At 33.3% G+C, this 17447-nt stretch overlaps 1 protein-coding gene across 1 annotated transcript in view; it reads right to left on the bottom strand.

The window, feature by feature from the left end:
* Positions 1-2288: 2288 nt before the first annotated feature.
* Positions 2289-17447, bottom strand: part of LOC143051609 (uncharacterized) — a 31820-nt gene continuing 16661 nt past the window's right edge. The window contains exons 10-17 of the mRNA XM_076224505.1: positions 13831-13902; positions 12112-12208; positions 9078-9172; positions 8466-8537; positions 6436-6613; positions 4357-4430; positions 3131-3202; positions 2289-2387 (exon numbers count right to left, since the gene is read on the bottom strand). Of these exons, the coding sequence (XP_076080620.1) occupies positions 2304-2387; positions 3131-3202; positions 4357-4430; positions 6436-6613; positions 8466-8537; positions 9078-9172; positions 12112-12208; positions 13831-13902 (744 nt within the window). The 3' untranslated portion in view covers positions 2289-2303. The remainder of the gene's footprint in view (positions 2388-3130; positions 3203-4356; positions 4431-6435; positions 6614-8465; positions 8538-9077; positions 9173-12111; positions 12209-13830; positions 13903-17447) is intronic.

Raw genomic sequence — 17447 nt, 5'->3', positions numbered from 1 at the left:
AGGAAAAGTTTCTTTAAAAGAAAAACACTGATATGCCCTTTTGTACTAAGAAGTGGTTTTTACAACAAAACAAAAGTTTTTATCGCATGAAATTGATCCCTCATTTCATGTGTAGTCATTAAATTAAAGAGTTACTCTCATTCGAGGGGTTGTTCCCAACCTTTTGGATATATTTCGTCATAACGACAGTTTTCTTTTCTTGACCAGCGTAAACAATGGTAAATGAAAAATTTGAGACGTAAAACTATGCTTGAAACACGTGTGTCACTCAAACGACTTTAAAGTAGTCTCCCTAATCAATTATCTTTTATTAAAGTCAAAGGATAATTAAAAAATTAAAAGTTTTTAATCCGAGATTTTTCTTGCTTTTGAACATTTTTCGCCACAACAATAGCTTTCTTTTCTAAACTGTCTTTAAAAGGAGAGGAGACGTACACACTTTGTTTCAAACACGTGCGTCGCAAAGTGGTAAATAATTTCTGTATGTGACATTTAGCGGAAGCCATTTAACCATATCATTTTGTCAACCATATCAATCAACACCTTTATTAATTAGTCCTTTGTTGTCGATAGCTTTAAAATGCAATCACAGCTGATTATTGATTTTCTGAGCTCAATGTGAATTCCGAGTATTGTCTGATCGGGTAAAGACCGAGAAACTCGAAAAAAGTAAATAAACAAGATGGAGGAAAATAAATCGTTATATATATATTTCTTTCCCTAAATTCTTTCGCAGATGTCGAATTTTTATAGCCACAATTATGATTTTTTCGCAAATTGCAAAAATGGCGACCGCCAGCGGAAACCCTGATTAAGAGATAAGTTGACAACTCGTCTCAATTTTGCCGATTCCGTACCTTCTACCCTCACCACATACCGTATTATAACCGAGAGATAGAATGAGAGTAGCGGATTCTACGGAGGATTGCCAATTAGATCGTCGACAAAGCTTTATTTATGATTAAGAGATAATGTCTCATTAAAATTTTGAAGATACAGTTCTCATTTTCCCTTCTAACTTATAATTGCACAGTTTTATTAGAGGTTTGCATTTTCACAAAGTATGAGAATCATAGCTTATATATCAATGTACTGATTCCCTGTCCTTTATCTGTTTGGCTCTGACAGAACAAATGTATCTGATATACCCATATGTTGGAAGGGAGAGGACCAGCCTAAGATATCAAAAAACATGTTTCTCCATGAACTTTGAAACTTGGAAATAACCTTCTTTCAGATCTAGGATATATTTTTGGAATTCGTATAATACTGACATGACTGACAAATGGACTTGTTCTTTGCATTTGTACAGCTAGCTACAATCACAGGCCAGTTTCTGTGAAATATTTTACCAACAATGATATTGGCCTTTCCTTGATTTTTTTTTACAGAATCATTGATAAAATCTTGATGTAAGAAAGATATTAAATGGTCACAAACTCTAAAATCAAATGATAGTACATGATTTAGAAGAATTTAAGAAATGGTCAACAAAAACAATGAAGTTAATTAAGCTTATCCAATATACCCTCGTTTTCCAATGAAAATCTAAATTTGCATATCCTTGACGGCCTCTATTACATGATATATGGGTAACAAACTAAAATTTAAGGAATACACCAAATAGCCATTTTCCTGACTTGGTATAAGACATTAAAACATGGTGGGTTGAACCTGGTTATGTTGCTAGCCGAACCTCTCGCTTTTATGGCAATGTTATATACAACATTTAAATGACAACACTGATTGATAAAACTACAATATGGAAGAACACACAGGACAGATAAATACACAAATGAACAATACCCTAGAACATTACGACAAGCTGATATTAATTAAATGTGCAGACAATGTAAACGTTTTTTCCAGTCAAGGTTATAAAAATGTACGCAGCAGTGGGAATCAACAATAGTTATAAAATTCAAGGCTGAAATAGTAAAATTAACTGAGTGAATGGGAATTGTATGTAAGGTCAAATAAAATAGTATGTTTGGTTCCAGTTTCATTTAAAAATGTTAGGGTAGGTACGTTTTTTACGGGTTTTTGTCTTAACATTGAGTCTCTGACTTCTACAGTGCTTAACAAAAATGACAAAAACATCTTCAGGGCAAAATTGAGAATGAAAATGGGGAATGTGTCAAAGCGACAACATCCCGATCACACAGCAGTAAACAGACGAAGGCGAGAAATAGACTGTTATCAAGACTAAAAAGTAGGGTAGGAAGGGTAAATGGAACCACACATATATTTTAATTTGCCTTACAGGAAAAAACTATAAAGAATTGAAACAAATTTAACCGAATTTAATGTAAAATATCTGCATTAATATTGCATCCTTCAGATTTGCAACACCCAGCTCGTGCATGTGGTCCTGCCTGCCAACATGTCTGTAATAAAATTACATATAAATAGCTTTTATTGAATTTTAAAAAGATGAAACTCTAGATCTATCATCAAACTCATATGAAAGCTAATGCTAAAATTCTGAAGCGAAATCGATTATAAACATGTGTCTTTCTATAAAATCTGTCTAAGTTGTAATGGTACACTATTGTTTCATGTTAGGGTGATGGTTGGTGCCTGTTCACTATAAATTGGTACACATTAACAAGTTCTCGTTCTGAATCTATGCATATCAATTTAAAGTCATAAGAAACGAGTGACCGGTACACATTAACAAGTTCTCGTTCTGAATCTATGCATATCAATTTAAAGTCATAAGAAACGAGTGACCGGTGAAAAATAATGTTATTTCAATTCTTGAACCAGTGCATACAAACATCATAAACTTAGTCTTCTGTGCACGATTTTATCATTTTTTGCGCATAAATTTCGTATAATCGTCAATTTTTTTTTCAATCGGTCAGTGTTGTGAAAAATGGCAGGTGATTAAAGTTCGTGTTTTGAAGCCGAAGTTTAACGATTGTCACCTGTTTGTCAATAATCAACAAAAAAAGCATGATATTGAGCACGTGTCACACTGAGGTCACGGTGCATACGGAAAATATGTCGGGAAATTGCTTCCTGGAAGAAAGCAATTAAAATAAAGTAAACTTGCTTTTTAGCAGATCTATTGTCAGCCCAGTAATATACAATAAACATCAGAGTAAGACAATGGCCTGTACGTTACCTTTTCGTTAGCACATTGCATTCGATATGCCACCAAACTATTAGAACCTGTAAATTCCTTTAGCTGACAAGTCTGCAAGGAAGATAAAATATCATCATATTTTATTTTTTATGTAACGCGGCTTCTGATTGGCTGACGTTGTTAAGTTTATCAGCCCATATGCATAATTTAGTTATGTGACCGTGACAACATTAACTTTTTTCATGGTTTTCGCCGGTTTAAATGGAGATTAGAATTAAATTATAAGAAATAACTATAATATATTATCTGTCTATGAAGAAATATCATTAAAAAATTGGTGCACACAGAATAACACGCGTAATCCTAATAAATAATCATTAAAATATAAAACTGTGCTGACCCCTGAGGTTTGGATTGACCTCTATATATTTTGCACAGAGTTTTTAAATTTTTGATTTTTCAATGAACAGTTTTGATTTGAGCTCGACTTGTGAATTTTAATATGTAGATTTACCTTAGCACGTGTGGTATACAGAGTTTTAAGTCGTATTCTAGATTTATATAGATTAGAACGTTGGGTTTTCCTCATTTGAATGGTTTTACACTAGTCATTTTATCAGCCCTTTGTAGCTTGCTGTTCTGTTTGAGCCAAAGATCCATGTTGAATACCGTACTTTGACCTATAATAGTTTACTTTTACATATTGCGATTTGGATGGAGAGTTGTCTCATTGGCATTCACAACTCTTATGTCTATATATTAGCAATACCAGTATGTTGTTTTTTGTTTTGTTTCTTTTTATTTTATTTCATACCAATCTTAGAAACCACCGACGTCTTAATTTCGTTTGAAATGTCATACAGATATTTAGTATTATAAAAAAATATTTTTTACCACCATCAAAGACTACCTTTGCAAGATTTTAAACACATTTGCGGAATTTTGGGGTTTTGATGCTCTTACTCTTAACTAATTTTGTGTTGATTCTATCGTCTTATTGAGTCTGGTGCAGATGATTGTCGTTTTGGTATAGTGATATAAAGCCTGAAATTTTTATGACTTTTCTATCGGTGAGAAAAAATGCTCAAAAACTTATAATCTTCCTTCTTGTATTAATGATAGGTCATATACAAACTTTATCATATTTTTCTTATTAAGCTGTCTGATTCTATTTTTTTTATCTACTGCTTTTCATAGTTAAAAGTGATTAGCCCTATTATATATTTTTTGATTTATTCTTTTATTCTTTCATATTAATGACTTACCTCACCTGGACTGCAGTTAACCAAAGTTTGACACTCACTCAATCGAATAACGAATTCGCAGGAATAGCATCTTACTAAAAAAGGAAACACCTTTTAAAATATCAACCAATATTTAAGGTCCATGTGGACCCTTTGGGTAAAATCGTTACATTTTCACCTAAAAAAAATACCTGTGTATCTGAAAAAGTTTTAAGGCATAGCATGCTCTAGATATATATAATTCAAATGCATTGTATGATTTAAAAACATTATTAATTAACTGGATTTTTTGCACTTTTTTTCGTCACAGCAGATGATAAAATTTACTAACAGTTGAGTTTTGCTTGATATCACGGGTGTCATTTTGTTTAACGAGAGATATGATCGTGAAAAAATATCCAATGGTGGTCAAGTATTGCGAGACGATCGTGAAAGCTCTGGTACCGGATCGTGAAAAATATTTAATCGAGAAGACATATGAAAAGTCAGTAAATATTCGAATTTAATCAATTACACACACAAATTTACAACAAAATAAAATTGTCTGTCCAAATGGTTCAACATTATGATCAGTATTTGAGTAAATCCAGTTTAAAAGTACAGATTGCTTCTCGACATTTCAATGACATAAAAAATGTAAACAAACATGTTTTTTCACGAATTTGAGTAAGATATAACTTCTTTTATCCGAATAAGGGCATTCTTTTCTAATGAATCAAATGTATCTCATAGTTATTTTGTACAAACATTATCTGAAACTTGGTAAAAACAAATAAATATTTAAACAAAATTGTCGCGATCTGATAAATTATTGCATATTTTCTTATATCTTATTACACAGTATTGTTGACGAAAGGAAGTTGAACCATTTTGACAGACATATTTTTTGTTCGGATTTGTTCCGTGTTTTGAAAATTAAGCGATTTTTCACAGATTCTGAACTAGAATTTATATCAAATATTTTTCACGATCCGGTACCAGAATTTTCACGATTGTCTCGCAATACTTGAACACCTTTAGATATTCTTTCACGATCATTTCTCTCGTTAAACCGAATGACACCCGTGGATATGGTCCACTCAGGTAGACAGTTTAAATCACCAATTATTGTCAGGTTTCTATTGTCCGTTTATTGTCCATGTCAATCAATACAGTTCACTTCAATTACTACCTGTGAGGAAGTTCTCAAACCTCTTTTCCAACTTTATTTTGGTACCTTCTGGAGAAATGAAAAAAAGTGTACTGCAAAATCCTGTTAAGTTTTTTTTTTCTAAAACATTAACAATATTTAAATTTTATTTATCTAGGGCATGCTATGCCTTAAAACTTTTCCAGATGCACAAGTTTGTCTGTACTCAGAGTAAATAATGAGGTGAAAATACAACCATTTTTGCCAAAGGGTCCACATGAACCTTAAACGTCACATTAAACTTTCGTTAGTAAATATATATTCATACAGTATAACAAAGAAAATTTGATATACTTTTTAATTGATAGCAATCATGTTAATAGTAAATACCTTGTTCCGCCATAATGTATGTCAACTTGTGAAGTTGCCTTTTAAACTAACCAAAATCATCTGGCTGTAGCTTATTGAAACTACGTAAGTTTCACAGTCACAATCACGGATTCGCTAATCGATAAAAAGTTTTCGCGGTCGACGATCGTTTGGTAACGGAATAGCCCTCGACTTATCAGAAATATTCTTATGTATTAAAATGGGTCTATTCTAATTGATATTTAATAGTGTGTCTTTCTATGTTGTGATGTTACCCTAATGTTTCAGATAAGGGAGAGGTCTGGTATTATTAAACTAGAATTTAAAATTGTTTACACCTTTCCTAAGTCAGGAATCTCATGTTTAGTAGTTGTCGTTTGTTTATGCAGTTCATAAGTGTTTCTTGTTTCTCGTTTTTATATAGATTAGACCGTTTTGAAAGGTTAAACACTAGTAATTTTTTGGGGTTTTTCATTGTGAGCCAATGCTTCGTGTTAAAGACCGTACTTTGACCGATAATGGTTTAGAAATTATGACTTGGATGGAGAGTTGTCTCATGAGCACTCGTACCACATCTTCCTATATCTATTTATATTACTTACCAGAAGATTGCACTTGTGTTGTTTTCTGTGCTGGGAGTGGTGTTTGCGTCAGGATACTTGTTGGTGAGTAAGTAAATAATTGCTGACTACGATGTTGGTTAAATATTTGACAATTTGTATTGCAGTATGCCCCAATGCAACAGCCGCTACATGGTGTTGAAGGTATACTACTACAAATCTTCAAAACACATAAAATACTGTAAATTCCTAATTATTCGTTGGATACCAATGTTTGTGGATTCTGTGGGTACAGAGGAACCACGAGATCAAATGATCAACTAATTACGAATTTTGTATTTTCACGAAATTGAATATCCACGAAACTGCAACTTTTTCTTTAACCACGAAAATTGGTACCCATGAAAAGTAATCCACATTAATGACATTACATGTATGTTTCATAAGAATACTTAATTTTGATTTTCCTACGACTATCTGACGCTCTCGGTGTCATAGAATGAAATTCAAAACAGTGTGGCTGTGGCCATTGATTGACACATTAAATTCATCCATTGACTGGGACAATTTAGGTGAACGTTTGTATGTAACGACCACTACTCACTATGTACTTTTTAAAGACACTTAACTTATGGGTTCCCAAAGGTTCTCAACACCTTAATAAAGTAATTCGAAAAATTAATCAGAAATAACACGATGTTTTGATTTATATCAATTATATAAATCAAAACATAAAGGTTATTCCTGATTATTTTTTCGAATTATTTTCTAATTAAGAAACCTTTGGTAACCCCACAGTTTTAATGTCTATCGTAGGTACGTCGTGAACAGTGGTCGTTATAGACAAACGTTCACGTAAATTGTCCCAGTCAATGGATGAATTTAATGTGTCAATCAATGGCCACAGCCACACTGTTTTGAATTTCATTCTATTTTAATTCTGTATCAAATACAAAAGCTATAATTGCACGTTCTATCCATACTTACGTAAAAATTCAATGTATCGAAAAACAAACGAAAATCTATTAAATACTCTCGATGTAAATGATTGAAGCATAAACATAAGAACGTCATGCTGTATTTGGTTGTAAAAGCGTTGATCGTGGGCATATTCTTTAAATGAAGTACATTTTTATATTTCTAACACTGTACTAGTCCTGCTACTGCGAGAGACATGCTTTAAAGTGGTCTTATATAACACCAATGTAGATTGAGTCTCTACTGATGGACGAATCATGTACTTTAATCTTCAGTATATATTAAAGTGATATGCACATGATGACTAAATGGCGATGCCGGTTTCTTTTTTTTATGATTTCATTTGTATAACATATGGAATATTTGAATATCAGTGCACTACTGATTCTTCTAATTCATAAAAAACATGAATGTGTCCATAGTACACGGATGCTCCACTTTCTATGTTTAGTGGACCCTAAAATGGGGTAAAAAAAACCTCTTATTTAGCATTTAAATTAGAAAGATCATACCATGGGGAACATGTATACCAAGTTTTAAGTTGATTGGACTTCAACTTCATCAAAAATTACCTTGACCAAAAACGTTAACCTGAAATTTGCACTGTCATTTTCAATGTTCAGTGAACCGTGACATTGAGGTAAAAAAAACTAATTTGGCATTATAATTAAGAAGATCATGCCATAGGGCACATGTGTACTGAGTTTCAAGTTGATTGGTCTTCAAATTCATCAAAAACTACCTTGACCAACAACGTTAACCTTAAATTTGCACTATCATTTCTATGTTCAGTGAACCGTGAAGTTGATTGGACTTCAAAATCATCAAAAACTGCCTTAGCCAAAAACTTTAACATGACGCGGGACGAACGGACAGAAGGACTGACGGACGGAAGGTCGGACGAACGGACGGAAGGTCGGACGAACGGACGCACAGACCAGAAAACATAATGCCTCTCTACCATGGTAGGTTGGGCATAAAATCTGGAAGACTCGTAATTTTTCAGAACAGACCTCGCAAGTAGATACAGAACATCACAATACACATCATACGACACTTGCAGATAAACCAACGATTAATATTTATCAACTTACATCTTTTCTGACACATCCCATATTCAGTGTTATTTGACCATTCAAATCGTGACTCTGTTCAATCATGCATATCTATAAATACATAATGTAATGAAGTAGACATTGAAGTCACTTCCTTTTTTTAAAGCAAATTAAAAGAAAATTGTTAAAAAAACATAGTTCTTGGAAAAAACATGTTGAATAGATTGTATGCATAAATCAAGACAAGCTATTAGATCTAAAACAATTTAGAAAGCTAAGAACATACTTATTACATTTAACGATGTTAGGTTTATGATATGGTACATCAGACGCGATTTACGTCTAATATAAACGCATGCATCAGTGACGCTTGAATCAAAAACGTTAAAAGACGAAAAATTGTACGGAGTTTACGCGTATTTAGCGAAACACTTCAAAGTTTTAATGGACCTTCTCAGGGTAACTATATTTTTAAAGACTTTAAGGAAATTTGAGTCAATTTAGGACCGTGCAACCTTTATATACTGAACTGTACGGTACTTAAAGATTTGTTCTGTTTTGGTTCGGTTAAAACACATTCACAACGCATTTTATTTGATATGACTGAACTAACACTTTGAAATAGTATTCAATGTATACGAATTTGAGTACCTGATCAGTTGTACATCTTGATACTTTCTTACAGTCTTCTGGTCTTTTAACTCCCTGGCATGTTGCACAAAAATGAGATTCGTCAGATAAAGACACTAAAATAATTAAATATTGTGAGAGAAAAAAGTTCCAGGCATGGACATATATACGTGGATATAAAATTGAGAATGGAAATAGGGAATGTGTCAAGGACACAACAACCCGACCATAGGACAGACAACAGCCGAAGGTCACCAATTGGTCTTCAATGCAGCGAGAAATTCCTGCCCCTGTAGGAGTCCTTCAGCTTGCCTCTAAACAAATATATACTAGTTTAGAGATAATGGACTTCATACTAAACTCCGAAATATACACAAGAAACTAAAATTAAAAATCATACAAGGCTAACAAAGACCAGAGGCTCCTGACTTGGAACAGGCGCAAAAATGCGTCGGGTTTAACATGTTTTTTGAAATCGCAACCCTCCCCGTATACCTCAGGTCAATACAGTCATAATAGGTAACAATAGAAACTAAACAAAATGACTAGCATACTTATGAGTGCGTTAAGTTTTTATTGTTTCCACTAATATATTAGGGTTAGTGCAAAAGGAAAGATTCAATCAATAAAGTAGAGTTGTTTCGGCAATTTAATCTTATTTTGGTACCATTAAAACGTTTAATCCCGCTGCAAAGTTTTGCACCTGCCTTTAGTCATGAATCTCATGTACAATAGTTGTCATCTGTTTATGTGGTTCATAAGAGTTTCTCGTTTCTCGTTTTTATATAGATTAGAGCGTTGGTTTTCCCGTTTTTATTTATTTACAAAATTATTAATTTTTGGGGCCCTTTATAGCTTGTTGTTTGGTGTAAGCCAAGACTCCGTGTTAAAGGCTGTATCTTGACCTATAATGGTTTACTTTTATAAATTGTGACTTGGATAGAGAGTTGTCTCATTGGAACTCATACCACATCTTCCTATATCTCGTGGTGTCACTCATATATAGGATGCCTCCATGTCTTATTTGAGATTTAAATTGTTGTATATAGTTTGCATATAAATAAAGACAACAGAAATATAGTGCTGTTCAAAAGTCATCAATCTATTGAGAGAAAAAAAAAGGTTTACAAACTAAAATCAAGTGAAGCACATTAGTATTAAGAGGAAAACAACGAAACAACAGAAACACTTAAGTGCAACGAAAACCCAAAAGGACAATGTAACACCCACAAAAACGAACTATAAGAAGTTAGGTCTTAATAATAACATTAACGGTAACATTTTTTCTGCACCAGATGCGCATTTCGACAATACATTTCTCTTCAACATCGTGGCCAAAAAATGTAAAATCCAAAGCTTATTTAAAAGATGAAGAGCTATAATCCAAAAGTTCCAAAAAGTATAGCCAAATCCGTGATAGGAATCAGAACTTTGCATGAGGGAGAAACATTCCTTAATTTATAATAATTTCTAATATTTTGTAACAGCAAATTTAATAACACAAAAAATCCGTATTTTCATGCCAGTACTGGAGTACTGGCTACTGGGCTGGTGATACACTCGGGGACTAACAGTCCACCAGCAGAGGCATCGACCCAATGGTAGTAATAACAATAACGGTACCATTAACTATTCACTATTCGTTACTATTCTTTACAATGAAGCCTTCAACAGTTGTTCGTAATGATATCATTTATATAAAATATTATGTCTATATATTCTGCCTTATCTCGATGTATAAATTGTCCTTCAAAACTTGTATAAATGACAAGTCTTGCAAGGACAGTTAATATACACGTGACACATTAAAATATACGACAACACAGTAAAGTAAACAATTAAATACCAAAAATACCAAACTTTCAGTAAGATTCAAAACAAAAAGTTCCGAAATGGCAAAATCAAATGCGCAAACACAATAAATAAATGGATAACAACTGTCATACTCCTGACTTTGTATAGGCAAGTTCCTACATAGAAATGGTGAATAGAACCTGGTTTCAAGCTAACTAAAACACTCACTTATATGACACTGCATAAAATTCCGTTATATTGAAAATTATTTGTGAACAAAACAATAGGTAAAAATATCAAAATTGGGGAACAACAGGGAACATTGCGTTATAATCTTAATCACTATAAAAGCAAACAAATATCTAACAAAGAAACACAAAACACATATAGACAAAGTTACACGAAAAATTTGTAATTGCCTGAAAAGAACTAAGAATTGGCAAGATTATTTTTTTTAATTTTTGAAACAACTTTTACACCCCGTATAACCCCGATACAAATGAATCAGGACGTTGACGCGTTCGAAGCGATAATCAGGACATCATTTGGTATGACAACAATTTCGAATGACTCTCTAGAACTTATTTGAGTATATATAAATATGTCAATGTGCATGTTAGTTTATTTATTCAATTATACAGTTGTTGTAAGTTTTAGATATTGCATAGAACGTTTGATAAAACTGCTAGATGCAAAACGCACAGACATGGTGCAATTTCATACGTTTTATGAGGTAAACAAATCGTTCAAGTTACACGAAAAATTTGTAATTGCCTGAAAAGGTCTGAAACATTAAATATTCAAACTAAGAATTGGCAAGATTATTTTTTTTAATTTTTTAGTTTTCTTGAATCTGAAATACATGGATATCATTGATAGAATTTTAATTGCAATCACAAAAGTGTGTATACACAAGAAAGGGCTTTTGTGCATTGCTGAAGGCCGTACAGTGACCAATAGTTGGTAACCTCTATGACACTTGGTATTTGGTAAAGAGTTGTCTTATTGACAATCATGCCACATCTTCTTACTTTATCACTGTAAAATATTAACAAGATTGGGATGGAATATTCAGATATTCAGAGCATTAAGCAAGATGGTATCTACAAAAAAAGATGTGGTATGATTTCCAATGAGATAACTCTTCAAACGAGATCCAATGACACAGAAATTAACAACTATAGGTAACCATATTGCTTTTTATAATGATCAAAGTGCATACTGCATAGTCAGCTACTAGTAATTGTATAAATTTTATTACCTGTATGGCCGCATCCATTCACATTACAAAAATCAGTTTTACAGCATTCATGGCAAATGACTGTGTTGAGTTGATTGGAATTACTTGAGTAGCACGACTGTAACATATAAATGAAAAATTGATGGATTTTCCCCCTTATTACCGACTTTTGTTTCCGGAGTTTATAATTTTTCTACAGGTTACTTTTTCTGTGGTTGGATATCCTGGTACTCGGTCAAGTAAAACCAAGATAAAGAAGTAAATCAAGCTTGCAATCGGATCAATTTCGGGGTGAATTTACTGTTATATGTTTTCTTTACACGACAAAATCATCGGAAAACAGTAAACGTTTCCTCCAAATTGCAACAATTATATTTTTGATATTAATTGTTTTGGTAGCTCTTACTTGAGCCAGTACTAAAATTTCCTACAACAGATTAAGTAACCTGTCGAAATTTAATAATATTTTCCGGAGACAAAAATCGGTTATATAAAAAATGTCTATTATCTGCCGCAATATTCTGTAAAGACACACAATACAATAATGGCATATTTATACAGTTATTCTATCAACCAGATTTTTTGGTGAGTTTCGTTTAAATATAGTCATTCTTTGTTTTCTATGTTGTGTTTTGTTTATCTGTTGTTCTTCTTTTTTGGTGTTATCAGTTTAGGGAGCTACCATTTGATTTTTATGGGGGGGCTAGGATGAAAAATTTTGTCCTGCATTTTTTTTAGCTGTAATCTCTGTCCTGCCTTTTTATTTTTCACTCTGTTCGGTCCTGCCTTTTTTTTTATAGTTTATCCTGACTTTTTTTTACCTAAATTTTCGTCCTGACTTTTACTATCTTTGGTCTCTATTTTACCCTTTCTTTTGATCGTGCATATTACAAGACCTACAGTTAATAATCAAAAAGAATGTGTCCAAAGTACACGGATACCCCACTCGCACTATCCTTTTCCATGTTCCATGGACCGTGAAAATGGGTAATAATCTAATTTGGCATTAAAATTAGAAAGATTATACTATAGAAAACATATGTACTAAGTTTCAAGTTGATTGGACTTCAATTTCATCAAAAACTACATTGACCAAAAACCTTAACCTGAAACTCCCACTTTCATTTTCTATGTTCAGTGAACCGTGAAATTGGGGTCAAAAGTCTAATTTAACTGTTTAATTAGAAAGATCATATTATAAGCAACAAGTGTACTAAGTTTCAAATTGATTGGATTTCAGCTTCATCAAAAACTACCTTGACCAAAAACTTTAACCTGAACGGACGCACAGACGAACGGACGGACAAACGAACGGAGGCATAGACCAGAAAACATAATGCCCCTCTTCTATTGAAGGTGGGGCATAAAAACAAACTAATGCCTGCTATCATGTTTAAACCCGTCACATTCTGTTGTATGTGTCTGTCCCAAGGCAGGAGCCTTTAATTTCACATTGTTGCTGTGTTACATATTTTTGTCCATTTTTGGTTTTTTTTTTATTTTGAACAACCGTTATTTTTCACGTTTGAATTATTTTACAGTTGTCATTTCGGGGCAGACAATTTATTGCTGACTATACGGCATGGTATTTGCTCACCGTTGAAGGCGTCCGGTGATCTATATTCTGTTTTATTTGATCTTTTAGAGAGAGTTATATCATTAGCAATTATGCCACATCTTCTTTTTTTATAGAATCATATAGAATGATATAACCTTCCGAGATTTAAAGAATTCACTTACTGTTTTCGGTGAACAATCACCAGAGAAAATAACATTACCATCAGATGTTACTGACTTTTTAATGTAGCATTGCTGAAATAAACAAAAGTTACTTTCCTTTAGCTGAATTGGAAAAAAACGTAGTATGGACCAGACAACTTCAGTCAACTTTATTATAAAACGTTAAGATGTTACTGACTTCTGGATGTAGCATTGCTGATATAGACAAAAGTTACTTTCCTTTAGCTGATTTGAAGAAAAAAAATCACGTTAGTTGTAAAAACAAGACAACTTCAATTGACCTCAATTTAAAAACGTTAGAGGACCAAATGTAAAGCAAAACCCTAGTTCAAGACAGACAATACCACTAACGAAAAGTCTAACAGCAGTTTGTAAAGCACATTTTTGAAAACTTAAGACTTTGTAAAATGATGCCCTTCCAGATCTGAAATGATATACTTATCTTGCACCACAAGTGTGATCTGTCATGGCAAGCAACTATTTGTCGAATTTGAGGAAAATACGACGTGATTTTCACTACAGCAAGTGGATCATGTTCATTGTCATAAATTTTATGCCATTCAACCAACTGATAGTTTTAGTTCAAACTTTCCCAGGGATAACTTCAACTTAACAACCCAAAACCAGTTGTTTTCTGTAATAAGCTATTCGTTAAAGAATCATGATAGAAGTTATGATGGTACCTAACACTACAGGGAGATAACTCTGTAATATCAGCTAAACGTTTTAATTACGTTGCGTTGTGAAGGCAATATAAAGCTTCTCAATGATGAAAATTAGTGTTTGTCAAACTGCTATATAGCCAGTGTTATTTTTCTGACAAAACGTTTGGTTCAAAAAATTTTAATTTTTTATATTTTTGTTAAAGTGTCAAAGTAAATACTAAGACAAAATTTTATGAAAATTAAACGAGCCAAATTAATTTTAGTGAAAGTGTTGGGTACCACCTTAAGCTCTGGAATATCAGCACGTAGGTATTGACACTTTATGGAGTAAATTGAATATGGAAAGGGGGAATATATCAAAGAGACAACAACCAAACTAAACAGCAGATAACAGCCACAGGCCAGAAATGTGTCTTCAACGCAGCAAGAAATTCCCGCAGCCATAGTATTGCCTCGGCTGGACCTTAAATAAAAATGTGTACTATAGTTTGGTTAAATGTACGTCCTACTATACTCCAAAAAAAATATATTGTTATGCGTTTACTTTTCTACATTGGTTAGAGGTATAGGGGGAGGATTGAGATCTCACAAACATGTTTAACATGTCCCAAGTCAGGAGCCTCTGGCCTTTGTTAGTCTTGTATTATTTTAATTTTAGTTTCTTGTGTACAATTTGGAAATTAGTATGGCGTTCATTATCACTGGACTAGTATATATTTGTTTAGGGGCCAGCTGAAGGAAGACTCCGGGTACGGGAATTTCACGCTACATTGAAGACCTGTTGGTGATCCTCTGCTGTTGTTTTTTATTTGGTCGGGTTGTTGTCTCTTTGACACATTCCCCATTTCCATTCTCAATTTTAACTGATATTACTACATAAACAATAATTCAAGAATTAGATCTTTTGTATGGAATGTGAACGTTAGACGAAAGAAACCAGAGGTACGCATGAGCTCATTAGTCACTAATAAACAAATAATACCATGGCAAAAAAACAAAATACGATACTTATATGACTAAGACAAACAACTCACATAAAACAAAACATGTGAAAACTCAAATAAGTCTGGGGAAGCGTATGCCTGTTACAAATTTGCTGTGATCGATTGATTGGTGTATAAAGCCACTTTAAACGCTGTTGCGTTATTTCGTGGCGGTTAAGTTTTTATTGATGGCGGCAGCAGGAGTGACTTGAGAGATGCAAAGAACTTTGGTTGGACAACTGACAATTCTAGTCATTTAAAGTCATAAGAAACCTCAAATCAAAAAAATAATGCATATGTTTAGTTTGGATAGTTTTCATTATAAAACTTATGTACATATAATGTTTTTGGAAAAAAAGCTTGAATTTATTCATATTTAGAAGAAGTTTACTTTATCTTAATTGTTTTCTTCCAGGAAGCAATTCCCCAGACATATTTTCCGTATGCAAAGTGACCTCAGTGTGACCCATCTCGTAAAAAATCCGGTGATCACAATACGCATGGATGTCCTTAAAATAAACTATTATCTGAATTTACATGTTAAACACGTGCTCAATATCATGCTTTTTTGTTGTTTTTTTTTATCGATTGTTTACAAACAGGTGACAATCTTTAAACGTCGGCTTCAAAACACGAACTTTAATTACCTGCCATATTTTCATAACAACACTTACATCCCAGCTCCTTTGTTCTAACAGGGGTGATCTGAGCCGGATCGTACCAACCAGATCACCCCAGTTTGAGTTTCTTTGTTGTGCATGCTTTCCTTTGTTCTGTATCATTTTGGCGGGAATGTCAAATCCACTATAAAACTTATAATCAATTATACGGAATAGACTATCTACCAAAATTCACGTAGAAAAAATCCAGTGGATATGCTGAGATTCGAACACAAAACCTATAGCATATCAAGCCAAGAAACATACCACTACACCAGGACGACTGGATATGAATTTACAGTAATTTAACATACTTAAAGGAAGCAAGATCTTTTTATAAGTGGGGAGAGTTGGCAGACCTTTATTCGTTGGGGTTTTAACCCTTTTCGTTAATAAGTGAGTTGTCAGACTGATTGTTCAATTTGATTTTACACTTTTTTTTAAAGTGGGCGATTCGGTAAACAAGAGTGGGGAGATTTTTTTATAAAGTGGCGATATAGTGTGGGGCGAGTTGACATTGTTTGATATCTACTCATCGGGTTCGGGGGTCATAAAGGGTATACATCATATAGTAATATATAAAGTATATTATAATGGTTGTGTGGCGTTCTAAACTAGATTTTATGAATTGTAAATGTTTTTTCATCTAATCTAAAAGAGCTGGGATGTAAAATAGTTATCCCACTCGGACTTGGTGTGTCAGTGTTAGATCACCCTCTGGCCTCCGGCCATCGGGGTGATCTTACACTGACACACCGCGTCCTTATGGGATAACTATTAATGACTGATTGAAAAAAAAATTGACGATTAAACGAAATTTACACGAAAAAAAATGATAAATACGTGCGCAGAAGACTAAGTTAATGATGTTTGTATGCATTGGTTCAAGAATTGGAAGAACATTATTTTTCACCGGTCACACGTTTCTTATGACTTTAAGATTAGAGTCAAATGCACCTGCCCTATGCGGGGTTCGAACTCTGTATTTATAAGCTAGGTTTTTCATGACAGTTAAAATAAATATGTATCTGATTGCTTTAAAGATGTACTTTGGTGAGGTTTTGGAACTTGTGTCCGATGTTCGGACTCCTTGGTGTATTTCCCGTCGATATAAGGAAAAATATAATAGCTCATAAAAGGTCCAAAATTAAGTGGATTCTTTATTTTTTTTTCTTTTGATTTGAAACCCAAATAACACCAATGCAAATACATTGTACAAGATACAAGTCCGAGTCAGCCTTTTCCCACCATATTTTAAAAACCAAATATCCTGTAAAGGAGCTCCATGAACTATCAATATTTTTAGCTTA

This window comes from Mytilus galloprovincialis, chromosome 11, assembly GCF_965363235.1.
Source record: "Mytilus galloprovincialis chromosome 11, xbMytGall1.hap1.1, whole genome shotgun sequence".
In the NCBI taxonomy this organism is placed as follows: Eukaryota; Metazoa; Mollusca; class Bivalvia; order Mytilida; family Mytilidae; genus Mytilus; species Mytilus galloprovincialis.
Note: the sequence above shows the minus strand (reverse complement) of the source record. Positions and strands in the feature narration are given on the sequence as shown.